The sequence below is a fragment of the Hyla sarda genome, chromosome 5 (genome assembly GCF_029499605.1).
Source record: "Hyla sarda isolate aHylSar1 chromosome 5, aHylSar1.hap1, whole genome shotgun sequence".
Classification (NCBI taxonomy): Eukaryota; Metazoa; Chordata; class Amphibia; order Anura; family Hylidae; genus Hyla; species Hyla sarda.
Window position 1 is genome coordinate 278602798 of NC_079193.1, and position 13619 is coordinate 278616416.

The following is a 13619-nucleotide window of genomic DNA, read 5'->3' on the forward strand; positions in this document are numbered from 1 at the left end:
TCCTAGCGGAACACATAGCTGTCTATAGGAGACTATAGTGTCCGCACGGTCCTAGCTCCGACTGAATCAGGCGAAACTCGGTATCTCCGGGTGGAAATTTTCTGCCCGGAGATTTTGTAGTCTGAACCTAGCCTAAGGCTAGATCCATATTGCATTAGTGTTTGAAAATCCAATAAAAAACTATTTAAAATATATAAAACGGACCTGTTGCAGTGTACATCGTATCCTGTTCTTAGCGGGATGCCAACACCTGTGACATGGGGGAGAATTTACATAAAGTGCTGTAACAATATTTTTTTACGTCCATTTTATGGGTGGCCATTTGGTGCCAGTGCACCATAGTTCTCAAAGTGCCTCATTTGATTACTATAGTTCAAGATAAACCTTCACCCAAAATGATGACTCCCTCCCTGAGTGAAGGCCTTTTTGGCTGTATGCCGCCACTTTTTCAAGTGTGGTCCGTCTTGGCGTGGCTTTGTGCCCTTAGGCTGGGTTTTCACTTTTTTTTTTGTACACCTAAAAAAACGCTAGCAAAAACGCCAGAAAAACTGCCACAGGTTTTTCCTGGGTTTTGGCAGTTTTTCTGGCGTTTTTTCTGGCATTTTCCCTGGTGTGTGGAAACAGCAAAATTTGTCCCCTGTGGCAGTTTTTTCACTGCCTTCTGGGTACCACTCAGTGGCGTAGCTATAGAGGTCGCAACGGTCGCCATGGCGACCGGGCACCTACGCCATATTTACAAAAAAGAAAACCTCCCTGGAAGTTCTGCTCCCCGGGAGACCCCCTTCTCTGGTGGTGCTGAAGGGAGGTCTCATTTAGTCCGGTCCCCCGGCCCCAAGTAACGTCGGCTGGGGGAAGGGACACTGCCGCTTTAAGAGCAGCAGACGTCGGAAGCACGTACCTGACGTCACGGTCCCTGCCCCAGCTGCGCAGGAGGAAGAGGACATCCCGCTGCTGCATAGAGATGCTGCATCCTCCCTGCAAGATGAGGAGGAGGACGAGGCTGGAAAACAATGATGGAGGGTCAGAGGTGAGAGTGTGGCGGGGGGAGGGTTTGCTGGCTAGAAGAGCATGGAGCAGTGTTTCCCAACCAGGGTGCCTTCAGCTGTGGCCAAACTACAACTCCCAGCATGCCCGGACAGCCAAAGGCTGTCTGGGCATGCTGGGTGTTGTAGTTTGGCCACAGCTGGAGGCACCCTGGTTGGCAAACACTGGCATGGAGTATGACAGAGGGGAGGGGGGAAAAGAACATGGAGGACAGATGGGGAGGGGGGGGGAGTTGGAAAAGGAACATCGGGGGAGGGGGGGGGGCATGAATAAGCCCCCCTCTGACCTCCTTTTCCAATACCCCCCTGAAAAAGGAGCATGGAGGAGAGGAGGGTGTTGGGAAAAGGAGCATGGAGGAGGGGAGGGAGGTGGAAAAAAGGAGCATGGAGGAGGTCGGGGGTTAGAAAAGGGGCATGAAGCGCCGTTTATTTATGGCATGGATATGAAGTTAGCGTTCACTTCATAGAAGTTGCGCATAGTGACATCCTCTGATCTTAGAAGCCATTGTTTTCCAACCATGGTGCCTCCAGCTGTTGTAAAACTACAACTCTCAGCATGCCTGGACAGCCAAAGGCTGTCTGGGAATGCTGGGAGTTGTAGTTTTGCAACAGCTGGAGGTGCCATGGTTGGAAAACACTGGCTTACAGTAAATATCTTAAAGGAGTACTCCGTGATGCAAAAATTTTCATTCAGACTGCAGGCAGTAAAATAATAAATATACATACCTGCTGTCATTCCCCTGGTGCCTCCAGGGGAGCGGCCTCCGCCGCGATCCTTTTCCTGGATGCCGGTGGTTGGTGAGGCATACTGACAATCACCGGCCGCAGCAAAGTCCTGCCTCGGCCAGAGATAGGCTGAGCGGCAGTGTGACTCACCGACCACCGGCAACCAGGAAAAGGATTGCGGCGGAGGCCGCTCCCCTGGTGCGTATATATATTTATTATTTTACTGCTGGCGTCTGAATTAACATTTTTACATCCTGGAGTACTCCTTTAAGTTAGAGAAAAAAAATGATATATTGTGGAAACCTCTCTTATCATAAATCACCCTAAGGGTGCATTCCCACAGGGCGTATACGCAGCGTATTTGACGCTGCGCAAAATGTATGGCAGCAGCGGGAAATACGCTGCGTATTCCTTGCTCACTATACACACAGGGCTTTCCGGCGGCAGCCCTATGTGTGCAGTGAGTTTTGGAGGCGGGGCCGTGTTCCGGCGTGTCTGTGACGCGCGGCTCCGCCTCCAAAACTCACTACACACATAGGGCTGCCGCCGGAAAGCCCTGTGTGTATAGTGAGCAAGGAATACGCAGCGTATTTCCCGCTGCTGCCATACATTTTGCGCAGCGTCAAATACGCTGCGTATACGCCCTGTGGGAACGCACCCTAAGGGTGCGTTCACGTGTGCGTATTTTTGCTGCATATTTGCTTCAGCAGATTTTGCTGATGTGTGTGCATGTATGATGTGCTGTATGTATGATGTATGAATGATGTCTATGTACTGTATGTATGATGTATGAATGTGTGTAAGCAAGATGTATGTATGATGTGTGTAAACAAGATGTATGTATGATGTGTGAAGATGTATTCTGTGGGGGGGGGGATCTGGAGGCAATCGGTGTATGTATGATATGTGTGTGTATGTACTGTATGTGGCAGTATTATATTCAGGGGGTACAGTAGGAGGCAGTATTATATATAGGGGTACAGTAGTTGGCAGTATTATATTCAGCGGGTACAGTAGTTGGCAGTATTATATTCAGGGGTTACAGTAGGAGGCAGTATCATATATAGGGATACAGTCGTGGCAGTATTCATGGGGCGCAGTAGGAGGCAGTTTTATATTCAGGGGGTGCAGTAGGAGGCAGTTTTATATTCAGGGAGTACAGTAGGAGGCAGTATTATATTCAGGGGATACAGCGTGTAGAAGTATATTCAGGGGGTACAGTGTGTGGCACTCTTATATTCAGAGGGTACAGTAGGAGGCAGTATTATATTCAGGGGGTACAGTATTAAATTTGAGGGGGGCAGTGTAAAAGGTTTTAAAATTGTGTAGCCACTAATACTCCTGATTAGCATCTGGATTGCACTACAGGCTTTCCAGGGCTGGGAACTCCAAATAATAGGCTGAACCAGTTTGTCAGCATATACATTCACACAGAATAGGAAGATGTGGCACCTGTGATTTAAAATTAACCCTTCGTGCGCAACTAGTAATAAATATCGCACTTTTATCCTAATAGATGGTGCATGGGAAGAATGGGTACTTTATTGGGCCATCTTATGATGGTCTATAGGAAATTACAGTAGGTGGAAGTATTATATTTAGGAGGTACAGTAGGAGGCAGTATCATATTCAGGGGGTACAGTAGGTGGAAGTATTATATTCAGGGGGTACAGTAGATGACAGTATTATATTCAGGGGGTACAGTGGGTGGCAGTATTATATGCAGGGGATACAGTGGATGGTAGTTTTATATTCAGGGGATACAGTAGGTGGCAATATTATATTCAGGGGTACAGTAGGAGGCAGTATTATTTATAGGGGTACAGTAGGTGGCAATATTATATTCAGGGGTACAGTAGGAAGCAGTATTATATTCAGGGGGTACAGTAGAAGGCAGTATTATATTCAGGGGATACAGTGTGTGGCAGTATTATATTCAGGGGATACAGTGTGTGGAAGTATTATATTCCGGGGGTACAGTAGGTGACAGTATTATATTTAGGGGTACAGTCAGTGGCAGTATTATATTCAGGGCATACAGTGTGTGGCAGTATTATATTCAGGGGGTACAGTAGGTGGCAGTATTACATTCAGGGGGTACAGTAGGTGGCAGTATTATATGCAGGAGGTACAGTGGATGGTAGTTTTATATTCAGGGGATACAGTTTTTGGCAGTATTATATTCAGGGGGTACAGTGGGTGGCAGTATTATATGCAGGATGTACAGTTGATGGTAGTTTTATATTCAGGGGGTACAGTAGGTGGCAGCATTATATTCAGGGGGTACATTGGGTGGCAGTATTATATGCAGGAGGTACAGTGGATGATAGTTTTATATTCAGGGGATACAGTGTGTGGCAGTATTATATTCAGGGGGTACAGTATTTAGCAGTATAATAATGATTGTTGTCTTCATACAGAGGATGAGGATCTACTGACAAAGTGAGAACCTATGATGTCCAGGTGTCAGACTCTGCAGAGAAGATGGAGCTGGAAGACGTCCTGACGTCCGGACCAGATGAAGAAGAAAAGAAAACAGAGAAGACGTCACTCAGGTCACTGATATCATTGTGTTTTCTCCTGACAGTCCCATCAGTTGTAATCACTTGTTAGTTCTGCAGTGATCATAGGTGACGATGTACCCTAATCAGTGGCTCTCCAGCTGTTGCAAAACTACAACTCCCATAATTCCTGAGGCTCTCCAGACATGATGGGAGTTATAGCTTTATAACAACTGGAGAGCAACTGGAACAAAGGTGATATGTGGGGGTCCCAGCAGTTGGACCCACTCCAGAAAAATGGGCTGCTTATTCTTAAATGCCTGGGCCTATGTTTTGTCTGTCCAGCCCTGCCTGTTAGTCACTTATATTGTTGTGTATTCTCCTGACTGTGTCCCATCAGTGCTGTAGTCACTAATATCTTTGTGCGGCTGAGTAAGCGGTAGTCCTGGATTGGGGAAGCGGGTCGTCGGGTGGTGGGGGGGCCCAGGGCAATTTTTCGCACTGGGGCCCTGGGGTTTCTAGCTACGCCCCTGGTACCACTCTGTGGGTCGGATGCTGAGCGCCCGATCCACAGAGTGTAAGGAGGTGAGGAGTGATGGACAGCATCACTACTCACCTCCCCCTGCCGTATACTATACAGGGGGGCATAGTTTACCCATGTATACTGTACAGGAGCCGGGAATCCTGTCACCAGACTGACAGGACTCCCTGCTCCTATAGCCCCTTTGGGCGGTATACAGAATATACAGCTATCTATAGATAGCTGTATATAGTGTATAGAGAAGACGAGGTCCACATACCTCCCTCGTTTCTGTCACCGCTGGTCCGTGTAGCTCCGCCCCCTAGTGATGATGTCATTAGGGGGCGGAGCTACAGCCAGGATTCAGGCTAATCTGAAGCTCTGTTCACATTGTCCGTTTTGGATAACGGGAACAGACCCTTCTGCCAGTGTCTACCCAGACAGGGAGACTCCAGCAGTTGCTAAACTACAACTCCCAGCATGCCCAGACAGCCAAAGGCTGTCTGCACATGCTGGGAGTTGTAGTTTTGCACCAATTGGAGGCTCACTGTTTAGGTAGACATTGCATTATGGGCGCTCTCCCCTGCAGAGAGTGCAAAAAATGTCCTAACCCATTTTTTGTGTTTTTTTTTCTTCTCGTTTCAGATCCGTGTATGCAGAGGATTACAACGGATTCGATGGATTATGACGGATGAACTTTATTTTTTTAATTTTAATAAAATGGTTAACGAGGGCTGTGGGGGGTGTTTTTTAAATAAAGTGATTTTTCCAATGTGTTGTGTTTTCTTTTTTTAATTGAATATTCAGGCTTAGTAATGGAGGCTGTCTAATAGACCGAATCCATTACTAAGCCAGGGCTTAGCGTTAGCCCCAAAAACAGCTGGCGCTAACCCCCAATTATTACCCAGGTACCCACCGCCACAGGGGTGCCGGTACCAACAGGCCTGGAGCATCAAAAATGGCGTTCCTGGGCCTAGGCAGTAACAGGCTGGCATTATTTAGGCTGGGGAGGGCCAGTAACAATGGTCTTCGCCCACCCTGGTAACATCAGGCTGTTGCTGCTTTGTTGGTATCTGGCTGATACTGAATATACAGGGAACCCTATGCGCCATTTTTTGATGCTCCGGGCCTGTTGGTACCGGCTCTTCCCGACACCCCTGTGGCGGTGGGTACCGGGTACAGTGCCAGCTGTTTTTGTGGCTAACACTAAGCCCCGACATAGTAATAAATTCCCTCTATTAGACAGCCTCCATAACTAAGCCTGAATATTCAATAAAAAAGAAAACACAACACATTGGAAAAATTATTTTATTTTAAAAAACACTCCCCCACAGCCCTCGTTAACTATTTTATTAAAATATAAAAAAAATCCAGTTCATCCGTGGTAATCCATCGAATCTGTCGTAATCCTCTGCATACACAAATCTGAAACGAGATGAAAGAAAAAAAAAATGGGTTAGGACATTTTTTGCACTCTCTGCAGGGGAGAGCGCCCATGATGCAATGTCTACCTAAACAGTGAGCCTCCAATTGGTGCAAAACTACAGCTCCCAGCATGCCCAGACATGCTGGGAGTTGTAGTTTAGCAACAGCTGTAGTCTCCCTGTCTGGGTAGACACTGGCAGAAGGGTCTGTTCCGATTATCCAAAACGGACAATGTGAACAGAGCTTCAGACTTACTAGCCTGGATCTCGTCTGTAGCTCCGCCCCTAATGATGTCATCACTAGGGACTGGACGGAGGTAAGGGGACTTCATCTTCTCTATACAGCTATCTATAGATAGCTGTATATAGTGTATACCGCCCAAAGGGTTAACCTACACTGTCCAGCAGTGTAAGTTAACTCTTTCCTTGCTGGGCTGGCTTAGCACACAGCTCAGCAAGGGGTTAAGTGAGCCAGCAATGTGTATACTATATACACATTGCAGGCTCACTGTAAGTTCTTGCTGGGCAGTAGGTATACGATGTATATATACTTTTTTGGATCGCTAAAGTCCAAAAGAATAAAAAATGCCTGAAAAAACGTCAAATTTAAAACCCACATGGTGTTTTTCTTGGCGTTTTTTCACTCCCATAGGCTTCTATGGGAGAAAAACGCCAAGATTTTCCAGAAAAAACGCCAAAGTCTCGACAAGAGGTCGATTTTTAAAAACTGCCAAGGAGCCCAAAAACACCAAAAGGATTTAAAAAAATGCCAAACTGAAAAACGCCAAGTGGATTTGGCATTTTGCAGTTTACTAATGACTTGCAGCTAACATCTGGCTGCAGCATTTTTTCACAAAAAAAAACGCCATGCGGCAGAATGGGCATTTTTATTGTTGTTTTTGTAAAAAAAAAAACAAGTGGAAATCTAGCCTTAGAGACCTCCTTGTGCCAGCAACATGCACCCAAAACAATAAGGCACACATAGTCAATCCTTCTGGTTTTGCTCTAAACTAAATGTCATAAAATGTTGTTGAAAAAAATGCATGCACCAAACACGTGACAAATGTAGTAACAAAATAACTTCTAAACTGCTTGATTAAGCCCCCTCCCTGTAGAATAAATATGGTGTGACCCTTGCCTCAGTATATACTCAGCCCTGAGTGAACAATACTCACACCAATTCATAAGGTTGGGGCCCAATTGGAAGCAGTGTGGTGCTCAGGTGATATGAATCAGGACTTGAGCAGATGGATGAAGCCTACTCAAATTCAGGCTATTGCCAAATTCTCTTCATGTAGTCTGAAAGGGAATCCTTTAATGGCTGAAGCAAGTGCCTTAACATCTATATTCTCAGAGAATCATGAAGCAGAAGATTTCAGCTGTTCGGTTTGCCAGGAGATCTTTCAGACACCAGTCAGGACTCATAACTGTCAGCATGTGTAAGTAAAGGCATTATTATTCTTCAGATTTACCTTTATTAAGTCCTTCTTGCAGTTTTTTGGTGTGAGCATGTTACCACCTCATGTTCTATGTATGGGTCAAATGCCATTCAATTCAAAGTCCGAGCTGTATGCCCTTCATTCGGCGGACTCAAAAGTGATGTCTGCTGCACTATCCGTGTTAAGCCGTTTAAATGAATGGCTCCCATTGCCCTCTCATACCGTATATGTTGGCATCTTGCTTTCTGAGAAAAGCCCTACGGCATTGTGACCCTAGCCTAAAACGGCAATTTTTACCATGCATGAACTTTATTGATGTATCCTCTATGAATGTGAAATTAAGTGCTTACTATTTTTTATTAAAATATATATTTTTTTTTGTCCAGTATTTGTAAATTTGTTGCATTTTTTTTAGGCCATCTTCACACTTTTTGTTTTTTGCCAGATTTTACATACAAAGTGTCTCAGGCTGTTTGGCACAAGTCTGTTGCATTCTTAGGCAAGCCATAAGTTAGCATAAACTGTACCAGAATGATGCGCCAATGATTTGGCGCAATTATGGCACATGGTGTTGCATATTATGGCATGCTAACTTTTTTAGTAAAGCCACTGGATAAGTATCAAAAAGACATGATAAACATCGTGGTCAGCAGGTTAGGCTACTTTCAAACTGCTGTTGCTTCCCATAGAACTTTTTTTTTTTCGAATTTTTTTTCATACTTTAACAGCCGTTCTCATGACTGGGAGCAACAGGTCCCAGCGGCTCAAATTTACTACTATGGGTGCCTGGAGTGCCGTTATAAATAGAGGAGAAAAAGACGGCACGTGTAGTAATTTTTCTCCCCTTATTCTGCCCAGCTGACCCAGCGGCCATCACACTGCCGTGTACTAACAGCAGTGTGAAAGGGGCCTTAGCTTCAACAAAATGCTGGTTTTGGAAACCCTTGAGTTTAAAAAGAAAACATTGGTAGGAGATTTTTGAAAACTTGTCCAGAAGATGTTGCTGAGTTACCCATAGCAACCAATCAGATCGCTTCTTTCATTTTTGAAAATACCTCTGTAAATTAAGTTGCGCATTTTTGTCACTCTTATATACCATAAATAATGATCAAAAAGTCCCATCAAAAGAAAAATGGTACAAATAAAATCTACAGATCACGGCGCAAAAAAAAAAAAGAGCTCTCCTATAGCCCTGAATGCGGGAAAATAGTCAGAGGACAATTTTAAACATACTAATTTTGGTGCGTGCAGTTTATTTATTTTTTATATTAAAGTAGTAAAATAAAATCTATATAAATTTGGCATCCCTGTAATCCTATGGACCTACAGAATAAAGAGAAGGTGTAATTTTACTGAAAAGTGCACTTCGTAGAAATGGAAGCCCCCAAAAGTTACAAATTGGCAGTTTTTTTTTTCTTCTATTTGATCCTGCAAATTATTTTTGTTTCACCTTAGATTTCATGAAATTTATCGATATTACAAATAATGCAAAAAACAAGACCTCATATGGGTCTGTCGATGGAAAATTGAAAAATGGCCTGGTCCTCAAGGGGTTAAAATCTGTTTCATTTATGCAAAAAATTGCATAAAATTCTACACTGTTTTTGCATGACAGCCTGTTCACCTGCACTAAACCATATATTTGGGGTTATAGTGCAGGTTAGCAGCTTTAAAAAAAGAGGGGGATACTTGCATTAATAGGTGTAGTAGTTGCTGAGCTATGTACGGCTGGCTTGCCTACCTCCCTTGCCTTCTCAATATTTACCGCCTGGCCCGCCTCTCCTAATGAATATGCAAATGTGTTCAGCAGGCTTGAAAGTGTGGTCTACTGCATTACCCAGTCCACTAAAAATAAACTTCCACTAAAAACGTAATTTTCAGTTTTTGCAGAAAATGCTTGTTGATGGCTGTTAAAGCAAGTGGGGCCCATTGCCCTCTCTGCCGTGGGGCATTATTTAGATGGGAAAGATCAGCACCAACAAGAGCTTCTGACATAGAAACGAAAATGAGGATCCTTTCGCTAGGGTGCACATACTGTGGGAAGCAGGTAAGGTGCACTCTATGGCCGTCTTTACAAGGTGTAATGTTTAGGAATGTTCCGCTGGATATTCCTTCTGCAGCTGGTGTCAGCTTATCGGTTGGTGCTAGGACTGCTTGTGAATGTTAAAATGTAATTTAGCTGTTACCTGTAATATTCAGTGTCTCACAGATGGTGTGTGTGTGTATATAGGTGAAGTTGTCCTACATGCGACTCCACTACAAGTCCTGCCGGAGTTACCAGGAGGAATTTGGAATTGCCCCCAAAGACTCGAAACTGAAGAGTGACCCATGTGCTGCCAAACTGTAAGCCAAAGCCAGTAAATAAGCGAAGGCTTTTTAATATACAGGCTTCATTGGGAGTATTTGTATGGAGATATTCTACAGGGAGAGCAATGGGACATGATTACTTTTTACACTGGGCGCAATGGGACATGATTTTTTTTATTTTATTTTTTCTTCTAGGGGAACGTGTCATCAGTTTCATGCTGCCCAAAACAATTAACACTGACAGGTTAACTGCTGTACAGTGATGTCCGATCTACATTGAGATGCTTCGCTGTTTCAGAGTAATCGAATTTATAAAGCTGACTGGGAACACAGCAGTCCCCAACAACTAGTCTCTCCCTATTCAGGGTATTTCTGCTGTGCAAATGTATAAGGGCTATTTGGCCAATACCATAGTTTAGCCCATGTATCTATCTAAATTACTGGTTCCTCTGGGGCATGTTCGCCATAAACCTAAGAACCCCCCCAACATAATACCTTTTTGTGTACAATCCACTAGTTGTAGTCAGGGGTCAGGTCCTGGGGAAAAAGTGTGGGAACTCTTCAATTCAAGGACTGGTCCTGCAAGACTTATGCTAATGGAAACAGTGTTTCTGCCTTGGAAAAAGTGCAGCAACTCAGTTCCAGTTCCTGCAGGACTTGAGCCCTGGTTGTAGTGTTTGTTTGTTTTGTTTAGGTTTGATACAGGATACAAGTGTCCACTGTGCCATCAGGAGAATCTGGGTAGAAAAGCCTTACTGGACCACTGTAACTTCATGCATTATTTTGAAGTTGTAGAAGCGGTAAGTGGTACTTTAACATTCTTCTGAATTGTAGTATTCCTAACTTTGATATAAGTGAGCTATAGGATGTTTGACTTTTCGAGCTTGAGTAAAGTTGTACACTTCTCTTTTAAAAGCATTGTTACATCTGAGGAACATGGAGAATTGGGGTCCCTTGTTTAAGAGTTGGTGGAGGTCCCACCATAAACACTATAAAACATTAGGTAATTCACAGCAAAAACTAAATTCATACCACCCTACAGTCTACATTCACACAATTAGCCTGACACCACCAAGCGCAATGCCGCCCACTTTCCCAGCAACAGGTCTCAGTAGTGAGACTTGGTACCATCAATAATCGTAATCCACATGTCAAAAGCCGTTTTAAATGACAGTACCGCTTTAAGTGACGTTTATAGTTGTTCACTGAAATCCTAGCAATCAGAAGGGGGTTTTCTGTGACCTTTTTGCTAGGGGAACAGCTTTGTTTAAAAATAAATATATATTGTGGGGTCTACCAAGAAACCCTGGGTTGTATCACTCAACCAAGTGACTACCCTCCTCATTAACCCCCCCCCCCCATCTCCATTAGCCTATCTGTGTAGAAATCTAAACTTTTGTCATTCTGAGATGTAAGGGGCCAGTCGAGCTGTCGGTATATACATTAGATAACTGATCCCATAAAGAATATTCTATGTTTGGTCAGCCCCACTATTTATGTAGATGTAACACTATTTTACATACCTACTAATACTTCAAACTTGTGTTTGTATGTTCATATCATTTTTATCAATCATTGTTTGGGGTACCCATCAATTTCTGACAAGAAGACTCAAAGTGATGTGAGAGAAGTGTAATATCTATCCATATTGTAGCCACCTTTTTATGCACTTTTATAGGTGTGCCCTATATGCTCGGCTTTGCCTGGTGGGGATGTCTATCATGTAACTGGGAATTTTGTTGGACATCTAAATGCTAGACACCAGTTTAATTATGAAGAGTACATGGTAGGTGTGTTTTAAAAAATCTTTTTATTTTTGAATTGCCTGTAAGAGACTGTTGGGTCAGGTTCGTAATGCAAAATCACCAGACATAATTTCTGCTGGAGATCCCACAGGCAGCACAGAAGACCTTTCGGGGAATCCGTTCAGATATCCATTGCAGTCTATGAGGACAGCATTGCAGTCCACATTGGCCTAGCGCTGCCCACGGGATCTCCATCAGAGATTCTGCAGTGTGAACCTGGCATGTTTACTTTTGACCAAATTCTCCTACAAAGTTGAATTCAAGAGATGCGGTATGTCGACTAGCACTTTTCAGAGAGGGTTTCACACTTTATTAACTTTTTATTTTTATTTTTATTTTTTTTTGTCTAATAGGGGACTATTACTTGCAATTTTTAGATTGAATACACTGTTAGATGCTGTTCCATAGCACAGCATTGATCAGGGTTATTGGCGTTCCATTGCTACAGGCTACTGAGGCTTCCTGCTGGATTGGAGCGCAGATCAGATGAGCCATAGGAAGAAAGGGGACCTCCGCCCTCTCAGCTCATCGGGACCCCATGATTTCGTCACGGTGGTCCTGATCAGCCCATTGACCTAGCTGGCATTAGTGTTTTCCCATCTAAAGAGTTAATATATGGGTATGAAGTGTGCCCAGCTCCAGAGCTGGACTAGGGTGTACAGGTGCGACTGATGTCCTTTTAAAGGGGTACTTTGCCCCTAGACATCTTATCCCCTATCCAAAGGGAGTGTTTGGGGGAGTGTGACGTCACAAGAGGAGGGAGCTGTAACGTCACGATGCTCCAGCCCTTGTATCGCCTGTCATTACGCACAGAGCGAGTTTGTTCTGTGCAGTGATGACAGCGTGGATAAGAGGTCTAGGGGTGGAGTACCCCTTTTAAGGTCTTAATAGGTCTGCAGAAAATCTGTTATGGATTTTCCACTGTAGAAAATCCACAGTGGATTATACATGTGTGAATGTACCTTTTTTAGGGTACGTTCACACATGTGTATCTTCTGCAGCATTGAAGACCATAGGCAGCAAAATCTGCAGAAGCAAATCTGTAGCAGAAAATATGCACTCATGTGAACGTACCCTTAGGCTGTGTTCACACACAGTATTTTGGTCAGTATTTATAGCCATAGCCAGGAGTGGGCCCACAGCACAGAAAAAGGAGCAGATCTTTCCATTTTTTTTTTTTCTTTATCAGTTTCGCTTCTGGTTTCGAAAAAATATTGTGTAAGAACCTACTCTAGGTATTATCGTTTTGTAGAAGAGGCTTTTTTTCTTTAATTCATTTTTTCCATCTATCTTACAGAATGTCTATCTTGATGAAGAAGCCCAGTTCCAAGCTGCAATTGAAAAATCCTATCAATCTTTGTTTTGAGTAAAGTAACAAAATTGTAAACATTCTTAAATTGAAAAATGGCAAATTTGTGTTGTTTTTTTGCAGTCTAATAAAAAATATATTTATAGTCTTTTAATTGTCTCCACGTGTGATGGTAATTTCGCTCTAAGGCCGTGTTCACACAACCAATGTGCGGACTGTCCTCTGGAAAATATGTGCTGTTTCCATAGATTGCTATGCAACATAGAGTGGAATACACAAACATTGAACCAGTTCAGTGTTTCTGCAGTTGCCAGAATCTGGATTTCCACGGTAGCAACATCTGTGCACAGTGAAGTGCAGCAGAATTCGCTCAGATTCTGCCATGTGGGAACAAAAACACTGGGCACGTGTGTCTCAAACCTACTGGGCCTGAGTGGTGTAATCACACTGGGCCCAAGTTGCACAATCACACCTGGCCCGTGTGTTACAAACACATTGGGCTCCTGTTTTAAAATCCAACAAGGCCAGTGTGGCGCAAACCTACT

The 13619-nt window shown here is 43.8% G+C and overlaps 1 protein-coding gene across 1 annotated transcript; it reads left to right on the plus strand.

Annotated features, from left to right (window-relative positions):
• The first annotated feature begins 7107 nt into the window (after positions 1-7107).
• On the plus strand, positions 7108-13193 carry RNF138 (ring finger protein 138). The gene is made up of 6 exons (XM_056521784.1): positions 7108-7653; positions 9535-9700; positions 9884-9996; positions 10655-10760; positions 11639-11746; positions 13063-13193. Exons 1-6 carry the CDS (start codon positions 7442-7444, stop codon positions 13129-13131), a joined length of 774 nt encoding a protein of 257 aa, XP_056377759.1. The 5' UTR covers positions 7108-7441; the 3' UTR covers positions 13132-13193.
• Positions 13194-13619: the final 426 nt, after the last annotated feature.

Excerpts from the sequence above, each read along its gene's own strand:
- RNF138 (XM_056521784.1), top strand. The coding sequence starts at position 7,442 with ATGAATCAGGACTTGAGCAGATGGATGAAGCCTACTCAAATTCAGGCT. Across the intron at positions 7,654-9,534 it reads ACTCATAACTGTCAGCATGT|TTTTTGCAGAAAATGCTTGT; the intron begins GTAAGTAAAGGC and ends CGTAATTTTCAG. Across the intron at positions 9,997-10,654 it reads GACCCATGTGCTGCCAAACT|GTTTGATACAGGATACAAGT; the intron begins GTAAGCCAAAGC and ends TGTTTTGTTTAG.